General features: G+C 43.9%; 1 protein-coding gene across 1 annotated transcript in view; it reads right to left on the reverse strand.

Moving 5' to 3' along the window:
- Positions 1 to 1,736: 1,736 nt before the first annotated feature.
- Positions 1,737 to 17,192, reverse strand: part of sf3b3 (splicing factor 3b, subunit 3) — an 83,308-nt gene continuing 67,852 nt past the window's right edge. The window contains exons 22-27 of the mRNA XM_085990956.1: positions 14,846 to 14,971; positions 12,478 to 12,690; positions 7,882 to 7,980; positions 6,266 to 6,409; positions 5,257 to 5,361; positions 1,737 to 2,218 (exon numbers count right to left, since the gene is read on the reverse strand). Of these exons, the coding sequence (XP_085847082.1) occupies positions 2,078 to 2,218; positions 5,257 to 5,361; positions 6,266 to 6,409; positions 7,882 to 7,980; positions 12,478 to 12,690; positions 14,846 to 14,971 (828 nt within the window). The 3' untranslated portion in view covers positions 1,737 to 2,077. The remainder of the gene's footprint in view (positions 2,219 to 5,256; positions 5,362 to 6,265; positions 6,410 to 7,881; positions 7,981 to 12,477; positions 12,691 to 14,845; positions 14,972 to 17,192) is intronic.

A 17,192-nucleotide genomic window follows, 5' to 3' on the forward strand; every position in this document is an offset into this window, starting at 1 on the left:
AGTCACTGAATATATTTAAGGCGATCGATAGATTCCTAGACGCAAAAGTCGTCAAGGGGTATGGGGAGAGAGCAGGAATATGATATTGAGATAGAGGGTCAGCCATGATCATATTGAATGGCGGAGCAGGCTCAAAGGGCCAAATGGCCTACTCCTGCTCCTATTTTTCTAGGTTTCTATGCCCTGTGGATTGGCGAGCAACAAGATCATACCCAAACTACAGATTCTTAGTGACAGAGGAGCCAGTCTTAAATGTGTACCGGGGTAGTTTAAAAGATCTTTATGAACTCTATCCCATGTAATTTGTCTGCACAGGCAATGATACAACTGTCGGATGTCTCTGCATAAGTAATGAGATTGCACAACTCAGAAAAACACATAATTTGCATGTTAAGTCACATCTAGGCAAGTGACTGTACCTTGAAGAATTTGGCACCACGCAGTAGCCAAGTCAGGATGCGATCTTCCTGTTGCATGCTTTCACGTTAATTCTTTGAAATGCATGAGTCAGCCAAAGCAACAAAGGAACTTGCATAAACAGAATAAGGATAGAAATGCTTTACATTCAAAGAATGAGGAAGCTCAATGGTAGGTAATTCTAATATTCTTCCTCATTCGTTCCAACACCTAAATGTAGATAAGCTGGTTCAACATTTCTGATAATTAGGAACAAGCAGCAACGCCCCCCACCATCTTGAACTATCAAGGGCTTTGTGAAAGCACTACAAGTAGCTGTATTACAGGCTCTTGAAATGTTTAATATATTGCCTGTGTGAATCAAGTACTTAATTTACCTTGTGGCTCTCAAGAAGCTGATGAATAAACCAAGTCAACCCAAATGGTCTTCTAGGTAAAGGGACCATCAGGCGCAGTACTCAGCCATACAAGCCAGAAAGTCCCAGTTTGATTCCCAATTAATGGTTGAGGCAGTATAACTAGCCTCAGAAATCCTGGGCTAGGGAGGAGGCCCAAAAAAAGTGAGCATGCCTGCTGGAAAAGTGCTTGTGTGGACATTAATGAGCTTAATGGTGATTCCCTCCCATGGGCGATTAGCCAGCCAATACTCACTGTAAAGCCTAAGTGAGGATGGGGAAAATACTAGCCCAATTAGCTGAATGTGGCCTAATGGATTTATTAAATAAATCAAACCACTTCCCAGATTGGGTCTTTTCAAAGCAACTAATTTAAAACTGCACAGAAAAAAATTGCACAGAAGCATAACTTCGAATGGGTGACACGTTCCTGGCCTAACAAGTATGGTAAAGCTCCGAGGGTGCCTTTTGTGAACCTGAATGCCATCTCACCCAGTGTAGAACAAGTTGCAAAGATCATAAAACAGGTTGTGCCTGTTAACTGTTCAGTTAGCAGTCTTTGTGATACAATTAGTCCAAAGAGTCAATGGACTAGAAAAGAGGGGTGTAAATCAGCCAGGGTTGCCTCTTCTGATTGCTAATCAGTGAGTTTGTGTGGGCATTAGGTGAGAGCAGCACTGAATTTGGCCTTGATGATTTAACATGATCAGTTTTTTTCCAAATGAAATAGAAACTGACAAAATATCAGCATCCTGGAGTTCTTTTTCTTCTCATTAAATCCTCCTGGAAGCACGGCAAGGGTCTTCCAGCTGTGCCAACATGTGGCTGATATTTCACTTGCCTGTTCAGCAGTTCTGCTGACCAAGGATCTGCTTGGTAAGAAATTGATTTGCAGCTTGGAAGCGTAACAAAGCAAACACCGGATTTATTAAAACAGGGACTTTATTCTGCTGTAGTCACAACTGAAAAAGCAACAGTTTTTGTTTTTAAAAAATGGCTGCTATTCACTCAGCAGTCTCTCAAAAGCGCTTGCAAAAACATCCAGCAACCCCCCTCCCGCCCAACAAAACCTTTAAACATTTTAATGTACAAAACTATATTTACAAGAGAAAGTTCCAGTCCTTTCAAATAGTGAAGGAAACTTCGGCTAGTCAACGGCGAGAGTGCTGGCATGACCACTCTCTGCTACAGGTACCTTCTGGCATTGTATAACGCCACAAGTAAAAGTGAACGCGCCGTAGACTACCGGGGCTGCATGCGCGCTCCTAGAACGCGTAACGTGTTCGGATATCTTCCAGTTTTTTGGACACCTCAGCTGGTGTTCTGTCCAGTTCCTCTGCCACGCTCTTCTGTTTGATGGGATCCATCGAGTTAAACTGTTCACAAAGGTCACCATCGATTACATTCTAGAAGAGAAGCAAACACACATACATTAGCTGTGCCGGCTCGCTCTACATTTATATTTTTGTGTACAACAAGCAAAGGCCATGGACTTGGAATAAAGCACGAAACAAGAGCTGAGATATGCAAGCCTCAAGCATTAATCAGTTTGAGCCAGTAGTGCTACACTAGGAATACTGGAACAGTGATATGGTAATACCTAATTCAGACATCTTTTTCCCCCCAACAATTCCACACAGCCCTCCTTCCAAACAAGTTGGCTCCTTGCTGGGGTATGTATGGCCCCATGAGCTGCAATAGCAGTTGCCTAGTTCCACATCCATAGGTTACCTACATCTGTTTCACATTGATCCAATTTAAAACTGTACTACACTAAAAAAAACTGTAGATACTTGGAAGACATCACCAGACACAAAACATCTTTTTTACTGGACAAGAGCTTCATTATAAAAAGTGCCTATTCTCTCCTGGTCAATTAAGTTTTACCCATATGATTGGGGTGGGTAAGGTGGGGGGAGGGGAAGGGGAGAAGCTAAACCAGCAAACCCCTCCCGCCCAACAAAACCCTTAAACATTTTAATGTACAAAACTATATTTACAAGAGACAGTTCCAGTCCTTTCAAACAGTGAAGGGAACTCCAGCTGAGTGAATTGTGGGAGTCTGCATGCCACAGGAAAACCAGCCATGGGCATCCCCAACAGTAATCATTACACACTGTTTATATTGCATCTGTGCCAATATACCTGTTGTTTTTCCATTCATTTTTATCTAGTTATAACCAGTAACAAATCTGTCACAAACTGTTTGCATTTGAAAAGGATGTGTTTTCTTTCACTCTGCAGTTGGGAAATCTCAGCACTTGCAGCAATTATACAATGCCCTGTGGACAAAGGCTGCACAAGGGAGTGCGTGCGGCTCCTCGGGGTATTTGAAACACTGACTTTTAAACCTTTGCAAATACACTTTGCATCCCACCCAAGTGTAAATTTTCCATCTTTCTAGCTATGTGATTGGATTCCACACTGCCTGCTCATTCATCATCTATATGCCAGACAATATTCATATGAAGGAATTGATAAGCGCTACCCAAGTTGTATGCACCTAAGTCATATAGATTAGAACAAAGATAGAAAACTTTGAAAATAGTTAAAGGCAATATTCTTTTAACACAAATGAGAGCTGTCTTTACAGGGGCTACAACTCGTATGAAACACTCAATTGATCAACAGAATGAGGAGGCTACGACCTTGTGAAAATTTTGTGCAAGTTCTTAGGTGTAAATCTCTTAACACTAGGGATGTCCCAGGATGATAAAGAAAGAACTTGCATTTATATAGCACCTTTCACGACCACCGGACACCTCAAAGCGCTTTACAGCCAATGAAGTACTATTTGAAGTGGAGGCACTGTTGTAATGTGGGAAACACGGCAGCCAATTTGCACACAGCAAGGTCCCACAAACAGCAAGGTGATAATGACCAGGTAACCTGTTTTTGTTATGTTGGTTGAGGGATAAATATTGGCCAGGACACCAGGGATAACTCCCCATCTCCTCTTCAAAATAGTGCCATGGCATCTTACGTCCACCTGAGAGCAGACGGTGCCTCGGTTTAACGTCTCATCCAAAAGAGTGCAGCGCTCCCTCAGCACTGCACTGGAACATCTGCCTAGCTTTATGTGCTCAAGTCCCTGGAGTGGGACTTGAACCCACAACCTTCTGACTCAGAGGCGAGTGTGCCACCCACTGAGACACAGCTGCCAGGAATATAGGATTGCGTTAATTTCCTCAAACACAACCTTCATTATCAGTGTATGTGTATACACCGAGTAATTGACCTATGCTGCCTTTGTACTGTTGAACTACATCTCGTTTTGGTATACTTTCCAGTAGGCCCTTTATAATGCATTTAATACATGGAAGTGCACTTCTAGACTGTAATCACAAACCACTTGCTATGTCATGCTATCATGGCTTACAATAGTGTGTTCAAAATACAGGCCATGGGCAACATGTGGCCTGGCATTTCAGCTAATAAAGCCCTGACAGCGGAGTTTCATTTGTGCTTCTATTTTCTGCTCGCTGTTTTGTCCTGTTTGGATTTTGTGTGGGCTTGCAGGTTTGCTATTGGCACGGTTGCCTCAGTGGTGGATAAATATTACAATTAGAAAATCCGGTTGGCATCAGAAATCTATCCAAATGAAACTTTAACTGCTCTTTAATAGCTCCACAGTATGCACCCACGCAGCTCAACAGATAAGCTTGGAAACTCCCTTATCTAGAGATCTGACACTTTACTGCCATGCAGCAGACACCTAATTATCTTAATTTAAAACTTCTAGCATCTTTATTGGTGAACATGGGTAGTTCCTGCAGAATGAAGCAGTGCTGTTTTTAATGTGCAGTAATTCAGTCCTTAGTCCTGCAGTTGTACAGGGCCTTGGTGTGACCACATCTTGAGTATTGTGTGCAGTTTTGGTCGCCTTATCTGAGGAAGGATGTGCTTGCCATGGAAGGAGTTCAGCGAAGATTCACCAGGCTGATACCTGGGATGGCAGGAATGACATATGAGGAGAGATTGGGTCAATTGGGCTTACACTTTTAGAAGAATGAGAGGGGATCTCATTGAAACTTATAAAATTCTGACAGGACTGGACAGACTAGATGCAGGAATGATGTTCCCGATGGTCAGGGAGTCCAGAACCAGGGGTCACAGTCTAAGGATAAGGGGTAGGCCATTTAGGACAGAAATGAGGAGGAATTTCTTCACCCAGAGAGTGGTGAACCTGTGGAATTCTCTACCACAGAAGGCAGTAGAAGCCAATTCAGTAAATATATTCAAGGAGGAGTTGGATATATTTCTTAAGGCTAAAGGGATCCAGGTGTATGGGGAGAAAGCAGGGACCGGGTACTGAAATTGGATGATCAGCCATGATCGCATTGAATGGCGGAGCAGGCTCGAAGGGCCAAATGGCCTACTCCTGCTCCTATCTTCTATGTTTAAAGCGAGTACCAACAGGGAGACCAGCTGAAAGGACACCTACCTTCACAGGGAAGTAGTAACAGCGGAAGCTAAGGTGGTCGCGACCGCACAGTGGAGGGTGTTCTGATCTCATGTGCATCTCGAGGTGCTGGAAGAAATCATGGTCCTGTGGAAAAAGAAAGAGATTAATCTTCGGTTAGAAACAAAAGGAATTAAATGAGCCAATTTGAGCAGAAGATCTACATTACAAACGCCCTTCCCTTAAAGTCAAGGTGACTTTTTACTATCACTTGGGATTTGTGGAAGAAAATGCACGGCTACCAAAAAGCAACAGGAAAGGAGTCAAGTCCACTGGCAAGAGCACGAGATTGTGCTCAGGCTTAGTCCTTGGAAAGCCATTCTAAATGGATTTAGTAGCAACATGCTGAATTGGACAGTATTTATTTTAACCCACTGTTTGTTACTCAGGCTGCCAACATAGAGCTGCAACCTTCAAATGGATGAGCTCACTCAGCCAAAATCAGCACCTCAAGACAGACTGAAATCAAACCTGGGGATTGGATGCATCTAAACAAATCAATAATTTGAAAAGTACATTTTCTTGGTGATTATACACGGAAATACCGAGCATTCTTTGGTGGTTTATTTAGCAACAGGAATGGGGAACTGAGCTGTACAGACCAGGAATGTACCAGGTTTGATTTCTCACCCAGAACAGCAGCTGAGTGCTACGACCACTGGCCACAGCATCCCTTAGGTTGGGTGGGGTGGGGGTGGAAAGAGAGAAAAATAAAAGCCAGCCAGCCAGGGTCACCGCTTCTGATCGCCATCCAGCAAATCCTGCTACAAGGTGATGCCAAGCATGGCCAAGTCACTTGCTGATATTTATTTAGGCTCACAGGTGAAAAATGCCACTTGTGCATGGAACTGTAACCTGGCAAGAGCCTTCATCTTCAAGAGCCTTCATCTTCAAGAAAGGAGTTAGAAAAAAATCCATGATCACAACACCAAGCAAGCATCTCAGCAACCAAACCCAAAAGGAAGCTGATTAAAACTATCTGACCCCCTACCTCGTGTGATGTGAATGGAACCAGGATCCCAATTCCTCCAGACAGTGTTGTGTACACAAGCGATTCCGAACCACCAGGAATTAACGTGGTCTTCTGCAGCGAAAGTACCGATTCTCCCACATGATAATTAACAATGATCTCAGCCTGAACAAAGAACACACAATCGCAATTACACAAGGGCTTTCACCTCTTACTTGGGCCCTGCTGACCCAACCTCACGTTGGAAGACTTGCAAGTAACCAACCTCTCACCGAGGCCAGCCCAAACACTTGTGTCTAAGATTCTCCACATGGGCAGCTCCCAGTTTCTTAGAAGCACTGAATAAAAAAAAGTGGTGAGTTGCCTGATTTTCTTCAGGCAGCCAGTAAGAGAAACATGATCAAATACCCACAGAGCAGGCTATCTATCTAAGAGTACCATGAAATGCATTGGTGGATCACACTTAGAAAGTATTAAAAACACCTAGCAGCACAAATGTAGATAGTCCTTCTGAATATGGGTCATGTAGAATCTATAAATCCTAAGGTGAAGCCCAATGGTTACAGGCCTTTCACTGGTAGTGGCAGGAGTAATTTGAGGTGATGAATTAACATTATGCAAAAAGCAGATTGGTACAATACTGAAATGCATTGGCTTAAGTGATTTGTCTTCGTGGTTCCAATATAACACACAAGCCAACAACAACACGACAGACCCATCCTTCTCCTAGATGGAGAGCTGCGACAGGGCAAGGAGAGGAAAACCAAAGACACAGTAAAATCAGAAATGTAAGTTGCACTTGCAAACAGACTTGGGGGTTTGATTTAAGTATGTGGTTCCAACCATTATTTTCACTGCTGCAATGCATACATCAGCCGAATAATTTATGACTGCACTGGTATACAATATATGATCCATTTGTAGCCCGCCTCCACTTTACCAGTGGTTCTCAGCACACCTGCTGCGACGTGCATCTCCACTTACAGCTTGCCTAACCTCGGGATGTTGACCCAGGCTGTGAAGCAGTGCCATTCCTCCTCAGTTTTTTCCGTTTCAGCAAGAACTATTAGAAGGCAGGGTTATCCTAGCTACCATGCAGCGGGGCAGAGACCCCGTTACAATAGGCATATTGGTCCTTTTCCCCTTCTCTTGCTGTGGGAGTGTGCCCAAGCCTCTATTTGACACAGGCCCACGTCCCATCACTACATGGTGCAGAGTGGCCCTGATGCAGGACACTGGTTGGGTTTGTGCCCCATGACTAAGGTTGTTGAGTAACCACATCACTGTGTAAATATGAAAACATGCAGATACTTATTGCCAAATTTATCGCATGTGGCTGGCAGCCTCAAGTATCTGACAGTGCAAAATGTGGCTAAATAGCAAGTCCCTTCATCATATTAGCATGGCCACAGAAACAAGAACTAACTTCTCCCCAACCCCTGAATTTTTGTGCTCATCACAGCAAGGGGATTTACTTGTAGGGAATGGAACACCCTCTGCTCAGCCCTCACCGAGTGCGCCACTGCGACATTTTCCCACAATAATTTACTGAGCAACATTGCCAATGTTGTGCTATCTGGCCTATGCCCAGAAACCATTTGATGTAATTGCCTCTATTTTTAAAAACAATGCCTTACCTTCTGGGAAGCTCCATTAAGCAGACCTCTATCCCATAATGCTTTGTTCCCCGTAGGATCCTCGTCAACATCATCACTCGTGTTTGGAGGCAACCTCACCTGCAACGGTCAAAGGTAATTTTTAATAAATAGTGCTTGTACTCCTCTTTGTCCCCTCCATTAACGCCATTCCCTAGCCACCAACTCCATCCCTCTCCCTGGCAACTGCCCAAGGCTGAACCGAACTGTTCGCAGCCTTGCTGTCATATTTGACCCCGCGATAAGCTTCCGACCACATATCCGCGCCATCATTAAGACCATCTATTTCCATGTCCAGAATATCACCCGCCCCCCCGCACCTCAGCTCATCTGCTGCTGAAACTCTCATCCATCTTTGTTACCTCCAGACTTGACTATTTCAATGCACTCCTGGCCGGCCTCCCATCTTCCACCCTCCATAATCGTAAGCTCATCCAAAACGCTGCTGGCCGTGTCCTAACTCGCATCAAGTCCCACCCACCCATCACCCCTGTGCTCACTGACCTATATTGGCTTCTAGTTAAGCAATGCCTTGATTTTAAAATTCTCATCCTTGTTTTCAGATCCCTCCACAGCCTCACCCCTCCTTACCTCCAACCTCCTCAACCCTCCAAGATAACAGCGTTCCTCCAATTCTGACCTCTGCGCATCCCCCATTGCCAGCCATGCCTTCAAGCTGCCGAGGTCCTAAGCTCTGGAATTCCGTCCCTTAACCTCTCCACCACTCTCTTCTCCTTTAAGATGCTCCTTAAAACCTACCTTCATCTGCCCATATATCTCAGGTGGCTCGATGTCAAATTTTGTTTGGTAATGCTTCTGTAAAGCACCATGGGACATTTTACTATACTAAAGGTGCTATTCAATTACAAGTTGCTGTTGTTGTTAGTCAATCCATGTTGCTTAACTGCTGCTTCTATAAGAATTATAGGCAATGACAGATGATGGTTATGAAGACAGGAAGGTGATAAATGTTCTCTCTAATCCATTGTAAAGAAAATGTCCAGACATAAATTGTCATGTATTAATCTATGCCCATCTGTAAATGATTGAAGTGCGGTGTAGTAACACTCACCTACACTTTGTGTAGTAACACTCACCTGCCATAAAGTCTGTCAGAAGTTATAGGACAATTAGCTGATGTATTATTTAGGCACTAAAAACAATTTTGGAAAGCATTCATTATAGCATTCTACCAGCCATCTCCTAGCAGGAAAATAGCGTCCATACGAATGCGCCCGCTATAACTGTGTAATGCAACCTTGTCACTAAGGTCTGTTGAAATGCACGTACATTTGTACATATGGTCAATTACAATAGCACTGAGTAGAACAGTCCCCACTTATTCACCCAATGACATTAAAATGCACCTGGGTTGATGGGGTTTTCATGTGAACTATAGTAGCCTGATTTATCTACATCTCCAACTCTATATGATACAATTTCCCACATGAAAAAAGGCACAGGTGGTCAATCAGGTCACTTATATGCATGCAAGCAAGCAGCCAACCTGAAACCACCACTGGCTGAAATTTGCAAGTACACTGTGGTTCCTCAGAATATGGCGTGCAGCAACTGTCACGCATCGGAATTCCTCAGCCACTTTCCCCACAACAAAGGATTTGGACACAAGCAATTTTAACGCGTGTTTTGGGCAGAAGCTTGCCTGAAAGGGTGACATTTCCCCAGCTTCCAAAATTCTATAGACTCTGGAATAGTTCTCATGGATTGGAGGGTAGCTAATGTAACCCCACTATTTTAAAAAGGTGGTAGAGAAAAAACAGGGAATTAGACCGGTAAGCCTGACATAGGTAGTGGGGAAAATGCTAGAGTCCATTATAAAAGATGTAATAGCAGAGCACTTGGAAAACAGTGACAGGATCAGACAAAATCAACATGGATTTACAAAAGGTAAATCGTGCTTGACTAATCTACTGGAATTTTTTGAGGATGTAACTGGTAGAATAGAGAAGGGAGAAGCAGTGTATTTGGACTTTCAGAAGGCTTTCGATAAAAGGTCCCACATAAGAGTCAAGCGCGCAAAGTTAAAGCACATGGCATTAGGGGCAAGGTACTGTCTTGGATAGAAAACTGGTTGGCAGACAGGAAGCAGAGTTGGAATAAACGGGTCTTTTTCCGAGTGGAAGGCACTGACTAGTGGGGTTCCGCAGGGATCGGTGCTAGGACCCCAGTTATTCACAATATACTATATTAATGATCTAGACGAGGGAACTAGATGTAATGTCTCCAAGTTTGCAGACAACACAAAGCTGGGTGGGCTTGTGTGCTGTGAGGAGGATGCAGAGAAACTCCAGTACGATTTGGACAGGTTGGGCAGATGCATGACAGATGCAGTATAATGTGGATAAATGTGAGGTTATCCACTTTGGTGGCAAAAACAGGAAGGCAGATTATTTAAACAGCAATAGATTGGGAAAAGGGGAAGTGCAACAAGACCTGGGTGTCCTTGTACACCAGTCGCTGAAAGTAAGCATGCAGGTGCAACAGGCGGTTAAGGCGGCAAATGGTATGCTGGCCTTCATAGCGAGAGCATTAGAGTACAAGAGCAAGGATGTCTTGCTGCAGTTGTACAGGGCCTTGGTGAGACCACACCTTGAGTATTGTGTGCAGTTTTGGTCGCCTTATCTGAGGAAGGATGTTCTTGCCATGGAGGGAGTGCAGCGAAGATTCACCACTGATACCTGGGATGGCAGGAATGACGTATGGAGAGAGATTGGGTCGATTAGGCTTATATTCGCTAGAGTTTAGAAGAATGAGAGGGGATCTCATTGAAACTTATAAAATTCTAACAGGACTGGACAGACTAGATGCAGGAAGGCTGTTCCCGATGGCTGAGGAGTCCAGAACCAGGGGTCACAGTCTAAGGATAAGGGGTAAGCCATTTAGGACTGAGATGAGGAGGAATTTCTTCACCCAGAGAGTGGTGAACCTGTGGAATTCTCTACTATAGAAGACATTTGAGGCCAATTCATTAAATATATTCAAGAAGGAGTTAGATATAAAGGGATCAAGGGATATGGGGAGAAAGCAGGGACAGGGTACTGAATTTGGATGATTAGCCATGATCTCACTGAATGGCGGAGCAGGCTCGAGGGGCCGAATGGCCTACTCCTGCTCCTATCTTCTATGTTTCTAAGCTGGGTTAGCTATCCACAGGTAAAGGAGAGCAGATTTAAATGCAGGATGGGCAGCTGTCTTACACAGATCCCAAACGATAAGCCAATTCATTAGCAACAGCTGGTTAAATCAGGAAAGTATCTAGCGCCTTGGTACTCAAACTCTTTTGATCTCGGCGGGTATGGGGGAAGTGTGTTTTTAAAATCTGGGCTCAGACGACAGAAGGGAGTTGGACAGCAGCAGGCTGCGAGTGTCTAACCTCTGCCCCTGGTTGGGAAGAGTTTGTGTTTTTACGTTAAGGAGCCCACCCACAGCAGACTGGTGTATGTGTGTTCTTTATTTTTGCAATGGTATGCAGAACAACAGACGATCTAATTGCTTACAGTTGAGTAGCCTAGGCAAGGCTCATTGGGCCGTAATTTGCGGGCAGCGGCGAAGCAATGGCGTTTGCTGCTGGCCCTGAAGAAAACTTCCCACAAAGATCTCGCAATCTCTGTGGCGAGAAGTTTGGCTTTTTCAACGTTCAGTTGAGATTAGTGTAGTGGGAATTCTATAGTGCGAACTGCTGTGAGGTCAACAAGCAGTCTAACCAGCCAATCACAATGTAGAATTCTCAGACATGAAACCAGGAAGTGATGAAGTGCTTCTATTCTGACTTTTTGCAAATGTTAGAGAGCAAAACAAAGATCAGGGTCCTCACATGGGGAAAAGGTAAACCTGAAATAAATATGAACAAACTTCTAAAAAAAAGATATATTGTTTTTTTAAAGTCTCTTAAAAAATTAAAATTTTTATTAAAATATGAGAAATTTGACACTCCACAAACTCAAAATTCGTTTTTCAGGCCCATAAAGTTTGTTTAGCAGTCAACACGCTGTTAAATTCCCAGTTACATCTAATTCAACAAGATCTAACTTTTAATGGGGTACTTGACTGTGATATTACTGCAGAAAAGCCCAAGTTTCTCAGTTTCACTAATTTCCCTGATTACCCGGGGGGGCGGGGGGGGGGGGGTGGTGGTTAGGTACCACAGCGCAACCAGTGTTGGAGCAGCGAATGACTGATCGCAACCTCAGGATTTCCATGTTAGGATGTGCATGCGCTACATCCTGAAGTTGCAGTCCGTTTCAAAGGGGTAATAACAGCGAACGCTATTCGTTCGCTGTTATTACCCACCACAAATTCTGGGGCATTATCTACACCCATTCCCTTTAATAATCCTCTCTCATTTCCTGGTAAATTCTTCTGAAAACACATTTCTGATCCCTCACCCAGCTGCGTTCCATTACCACAGTTCTATTCTCAGTCAGAATCAAATGGCACCACCTTCAGTGTGCACCCACACCACGCTGTGCCCCAAAACACCAGGCACGCGACTGAGAATCACATCTCAGCCGGCTGCACAAGTTTGCAGGGGTCGACAAAGCCCAGTATTTCACTTACCACACTGATGTTGCCAAACTTATCAGCACCGGCCATGGTTTCATAGTCCAACAGACAAGCCGTGGTGATCCAGCGGGGTAATGTATCATCAGCAAAGATGATCAGCTGGTTCTCGTTTCGTTTGTAACGAATCCAGAAGAAGCTTTCCTGTACATCCGAGACAATGACTCTGTGTCCGATGGTGTGGATCGCCACTATGAAATTTGGAATGTGCTGAAGAAAGTAAACCGCAGAAAGAGTTACAACAGATGTTCATTTCACAATAAGATCCTTTGCTTAATTCCAATTTAACACCCTCGTGTTTGCTGCCTAACATCCCTCTTTCACCTATATGTAGATGTTGTGGGTTGCATTGCAATTGCCACAGCAGTACACCATGAAACAGCATTTGCTGGGGGGGTGGATTCCCTTCCTGTCTCTCCTACTTCCCCCTGCCCACATGTTCGACACACCAATGGAGTGAGAGTGGTGACGTTTCCAACTTTCGATCAGCATCCCTCCCCAAAGTACCAAAAAATTTGGAAATATTAGAAACATACAAGGAGGCTTTCTGTGGGAGGTGGCGGTAACATTACAAAAAAGAGTAAGTTTTGACAGTGTCTGGGAAACTGAAATGCAGAGAAATACCGCTGTCCAGCTCCCCATGGAGATCAGAACACCCAGAAGCAACAAACTGTTCCGGCACATGCAGCCCTTCTGACATCCAAGTCCTGCACATGCAGGGATCATTATGTGCAATTCTGCACATCTAGATTAAAAACCATTTACTTTGAAATCATATCAAGCTGGGAAGCAGACACATTTCTGATTTCTTCAATGGAAATTTACTGGTAGACAATGGCTTGGTCAAACACATTGCAATTTCCCAGATTAGAATATTGCACAACTGTCTTTTAAAATATGGACTGTTGTCTTTTCATGTTCCAGTGTAGACTTCCTATTAAGACCCAGGAGAGCTCTTAAGCTTCCTTTACACAGGAAACTTTGGTTTATCCGGAGGTTAACTGTCTGGAATGCTCGAGCCACCGGCAAAATTCAGGAGTCGATTCAGTTAGTTTTTTTTCTTTTCGTTGCTTTTTTTTCCCACTAGTCAGGCTCTGCAAGGTCTAGGTAAAGCTGTTGCTTAGCTACAGAGACGCTTGCAAGCTACGGCCGACTGTTTAGAAGCTGTTAACAGGGTTTGTTGCTCGATACGGAGCTCAAAAGCTTCCGTATGTTTCAACATTAGCGCTGGTTTGTCCGGCAGTTTTGATGGGACGGCAACAGCTTGGTCCCGTCGGTGCCGGATATCACAAAGTTTCCTGTAGTTCAGTTCTGTAAAAATAAAATCATGGGTTGGGACGCTCAAAATTAAATGCAATCAACTGGGCCTATTTCAGTTGAAATCAAATTAAGTGACTAAAGTCACCGTTAACATAATAGTGTCCCATCATTCCCAAAAAGCAACAAAGCCCCCTCCTAACCGTACAGGTCAACTTTCAGACCCATTATGTTTCCTACAAGGTACAATGAAATCCGTAAATTAGGACAGGTTAGGGATTGGCATTAGCTATCTTTTTTGCAGATGCCGTTATTAAAATGATCATCGTATGTCATTTTCAGTAGAATAGGGAGTTCTTTACCCATCATCCATAGCGTCAGAGAAACCGTTCTATCCCTGGGATAGAGCCATTCAAGCATTCAATCCCAGAGATAGTGGTTTCTCTGCTGCTATGGATGCTGGGTAAAGAGCACCCCATTCCACAAAAGCTGTTGCTTTCACAAAACCAGTTGCCATCTCACACTGACCTGCATATGCTGGCCTCACGAATTTGGGGGCAGAAAGGAAGCAAGCTGCAAGGGGACGTGCCAGTGATCCCGACTCAGTGAAAGGTCCAGATATAGCAGCTTTGCAACAGGTCCCATTTTTTAAGTTGTAAAGGGGATTGGTGCATTGAAGGCTGCCCGCAGTTCGTAATTTGCAAGTGTCTGTGGTAGCAGAGTGCCTCATATATTTTACCATGCAAGTTAGTTAGGTCGCTCACTAAGTGTCCATTTTTACAGGTTTCACTAATTTTTTTTTTAAAAGCACACCTCCAGTTTGTTGTTTTCTCTTCCGCCCACCCCTGCCCCGTGCTACTGTTCTCTAGCAGTCATGTGAAATTGTCCATGGTCTCCACCAACATTGTCCAAGTCAGCATGTATGGAGTCTACCTTCTCTCCTATGGTGGAGTGCTTTACCTGTGCTCTACCCCTCCCCACACCATGAAAGAATGGGAGCTAATTCTATTGCACGATGATGTCATGAACAATTGGACCACCAATAGCAACCATCAGTTTCAAGCATAACCATAAAAACCCATCGCCCTCAACAAACATCAACTCTTACCTTATTTTCACATTTCCGCAGCAGTTTCTTCTTCCCCAGGTCGTAGATGCGCAGGAGCTTTCCCAATCCCACCAGAGCACGGCCCTGGAAAGGGGCGATGGCTGTTGGAACATCTTCAATGGATGTCTGTTTGGGGGGGAGAGGGGGCGGGGGGAGAAAGAGAGTAGAGATAAAGATATAAACAGAACCATCTTGTTTATGCTAGGATAATGAATTATTTGAGTGTTTAAATGCCAAATATTGGTGTTAGTGCCAAACTATAATAATACATAAGGAATGAGGGACTTGGGTGCAGTGTATTTGAACCATGGGGCCCCATTATAAGAACATAAGGCATAGGAGCAGGAGTAGGTCATTTGGCCCCTCGAACCTGCTCCGCCATTCAATAAGATCATGGCTGATCTGATCTTGGCCTCAAAACTCCACTTCCCTACCCACTCCCCATAACCTTCAACTCCCTTATCGTTCAAAAATCTGTCTATCTCCACCTTAAATATTGATGACCCAGCCTCCACAGCTCTCTGGGGAAGAGAATTTCAAAGATTCACGACCCTCAGAAGAAATTCCTCATTTCCGATTTAAAAGGGTACCCCCTTATTCTGAAATTATGCCCCCTAGTTCTAGATTCCCCCACGAGGGGAAACATCCTCTCTGCATCTACCCTGTCAAGCCCCTTCAGAATCTTATATGTTTCAATAAGATCCCCTCTCATTCTTCTAAACGTCAATGAGTATAGGCTCAGCCTGCTCAACCTTTCTTCATAAGACAACCCCTTCATCTCCGGAATCAACCTCGTGAACCTTCCCTGAACTGCCTCCAATGCAAGTATATCCTTCCTTAAATAAAGGAGACTAAAACTGTACGCAGTACTCCAGGTGTGGTCTCACCAGCACCCTGTACAGTTGTAACAGGACTTCCCTACTTTTATACTCCATTCCCTTTGCAATAAAGGCCAACATTCCATTTGCCTTCCTAATTACTTGCTGTACCTGCATGCTAACTTTTTGTGATTCATGTACAAGGACCCCCAGATCCCTCTGTACTTCAGCATTTTGTAATCTCTCCCCATTTAAATAATAATTTGCTTTTTTATTTTTCCTACCAAAGTGGATAACCTCCCATTTTCCCACATTAAACTCCATCTGCCAGATTTTTGCCCACTCACTTAGCCTATCTATACCCCTTTGGATATTCTTGGCATCCTCCACACAATTTGCTTTCCCACCTATCTTTGTATCATCAGTAAATTTGGCAACATTACACTCAGTCCCTTCATCCAAGTCATTAATATAGATTGTAAATAGTTGAGGCCCCAGCACTGATCCTTGCGGCACCCCCCTTTTGCAGTTTGCCAACCTGAAAATGACCCATTTATCCAGACTGTTTTCTGTTAGTTAGCCAATCCTCTATCCATGCTAATATATTACCCCCAACCCAGTGAGCTCTTATCTTGTGTAGTAGCTTTTCACATGGCACCTTATTGAATGCCTTCTGGAAATCCAAATACACATCTACTTGATCCACCCTGCTCGTTACATCCTCAAAGAATTCCAGCAAATTTGTCAAACATGATTTCCCTTTCATAAAACCATGCTTTCATAAGACTCTGCTTGACTATATTATGATTTTCTAAATGTCCTGTTACCACTTCCTTAATGATGGACTCCAGCATTTCCCAATGACAGATATTAGGCTAACTGGTCGATAATTGCCTGCTTTCCGTCTCCCTCCTTTCTTAAATAGGGGCGTTACACTTGCGGTTTTGCAGTCCGCTGGGACCACTCCAGAATCCATGGAATTTTGGTAGATTACAACCAATGCATTCACTATCTCTGCCGCCACCTCTTTTAAGACTCTAGGATGCAGGCCATTGGGTCCAGGGGACTTGTCCAACTTTAGTCCCATTAGTTTGCCTAGCACACACACTCTGGTGATAGTGATTGTTTTAAGCTCCCCCCCCCCCCGACCACCACCCCAATAGCCCCTTGATTATCCATTATTGGGATGCTTTTAGTGTCTTCTACCGTGAAGACCAATACAAAATATTTGTTCAAAGTCTCTGCCATTCCCTGTTTCCCATTATTAAATCCCCAGTCTCATCCTCTAGGGGACCAACGTTTACTTTAGCTACTCTCTTCCTTTTTATATTTCTTGCTAGCTTACTCTCATAAGCTATCTTCTCTCTCTCTATCATTTTTTTTAGTCGTCCTTTGCTGGTTTTTTAAAAATTTCCCAAGCCTCTGGCCTTTCACTATTCTTCGCAACAGTGTATGCTTTTGTTTTCAATTTGATACCATCATTAGTTAGCCACGGATGGTTCGTCCTTCTCAGTCTTTCTTTCTCACTG

The sequence above is a fragment of the Somniosus microcephalus genome, chromosome 6 (genome assembly GCF_052327205.1).
Source record: "Somniosus microcephalus isolate GS21.2 chromosome 6, FLI_Smic_1.0, whole genome shotgun sequence".
Classification (NCBI taxonomy): Eukaryota; Metazoa; Chordata; class Chondrichthyes; order Squaliformes; family Somniosidae; genus Somniosus; species Somniosus microcephalus.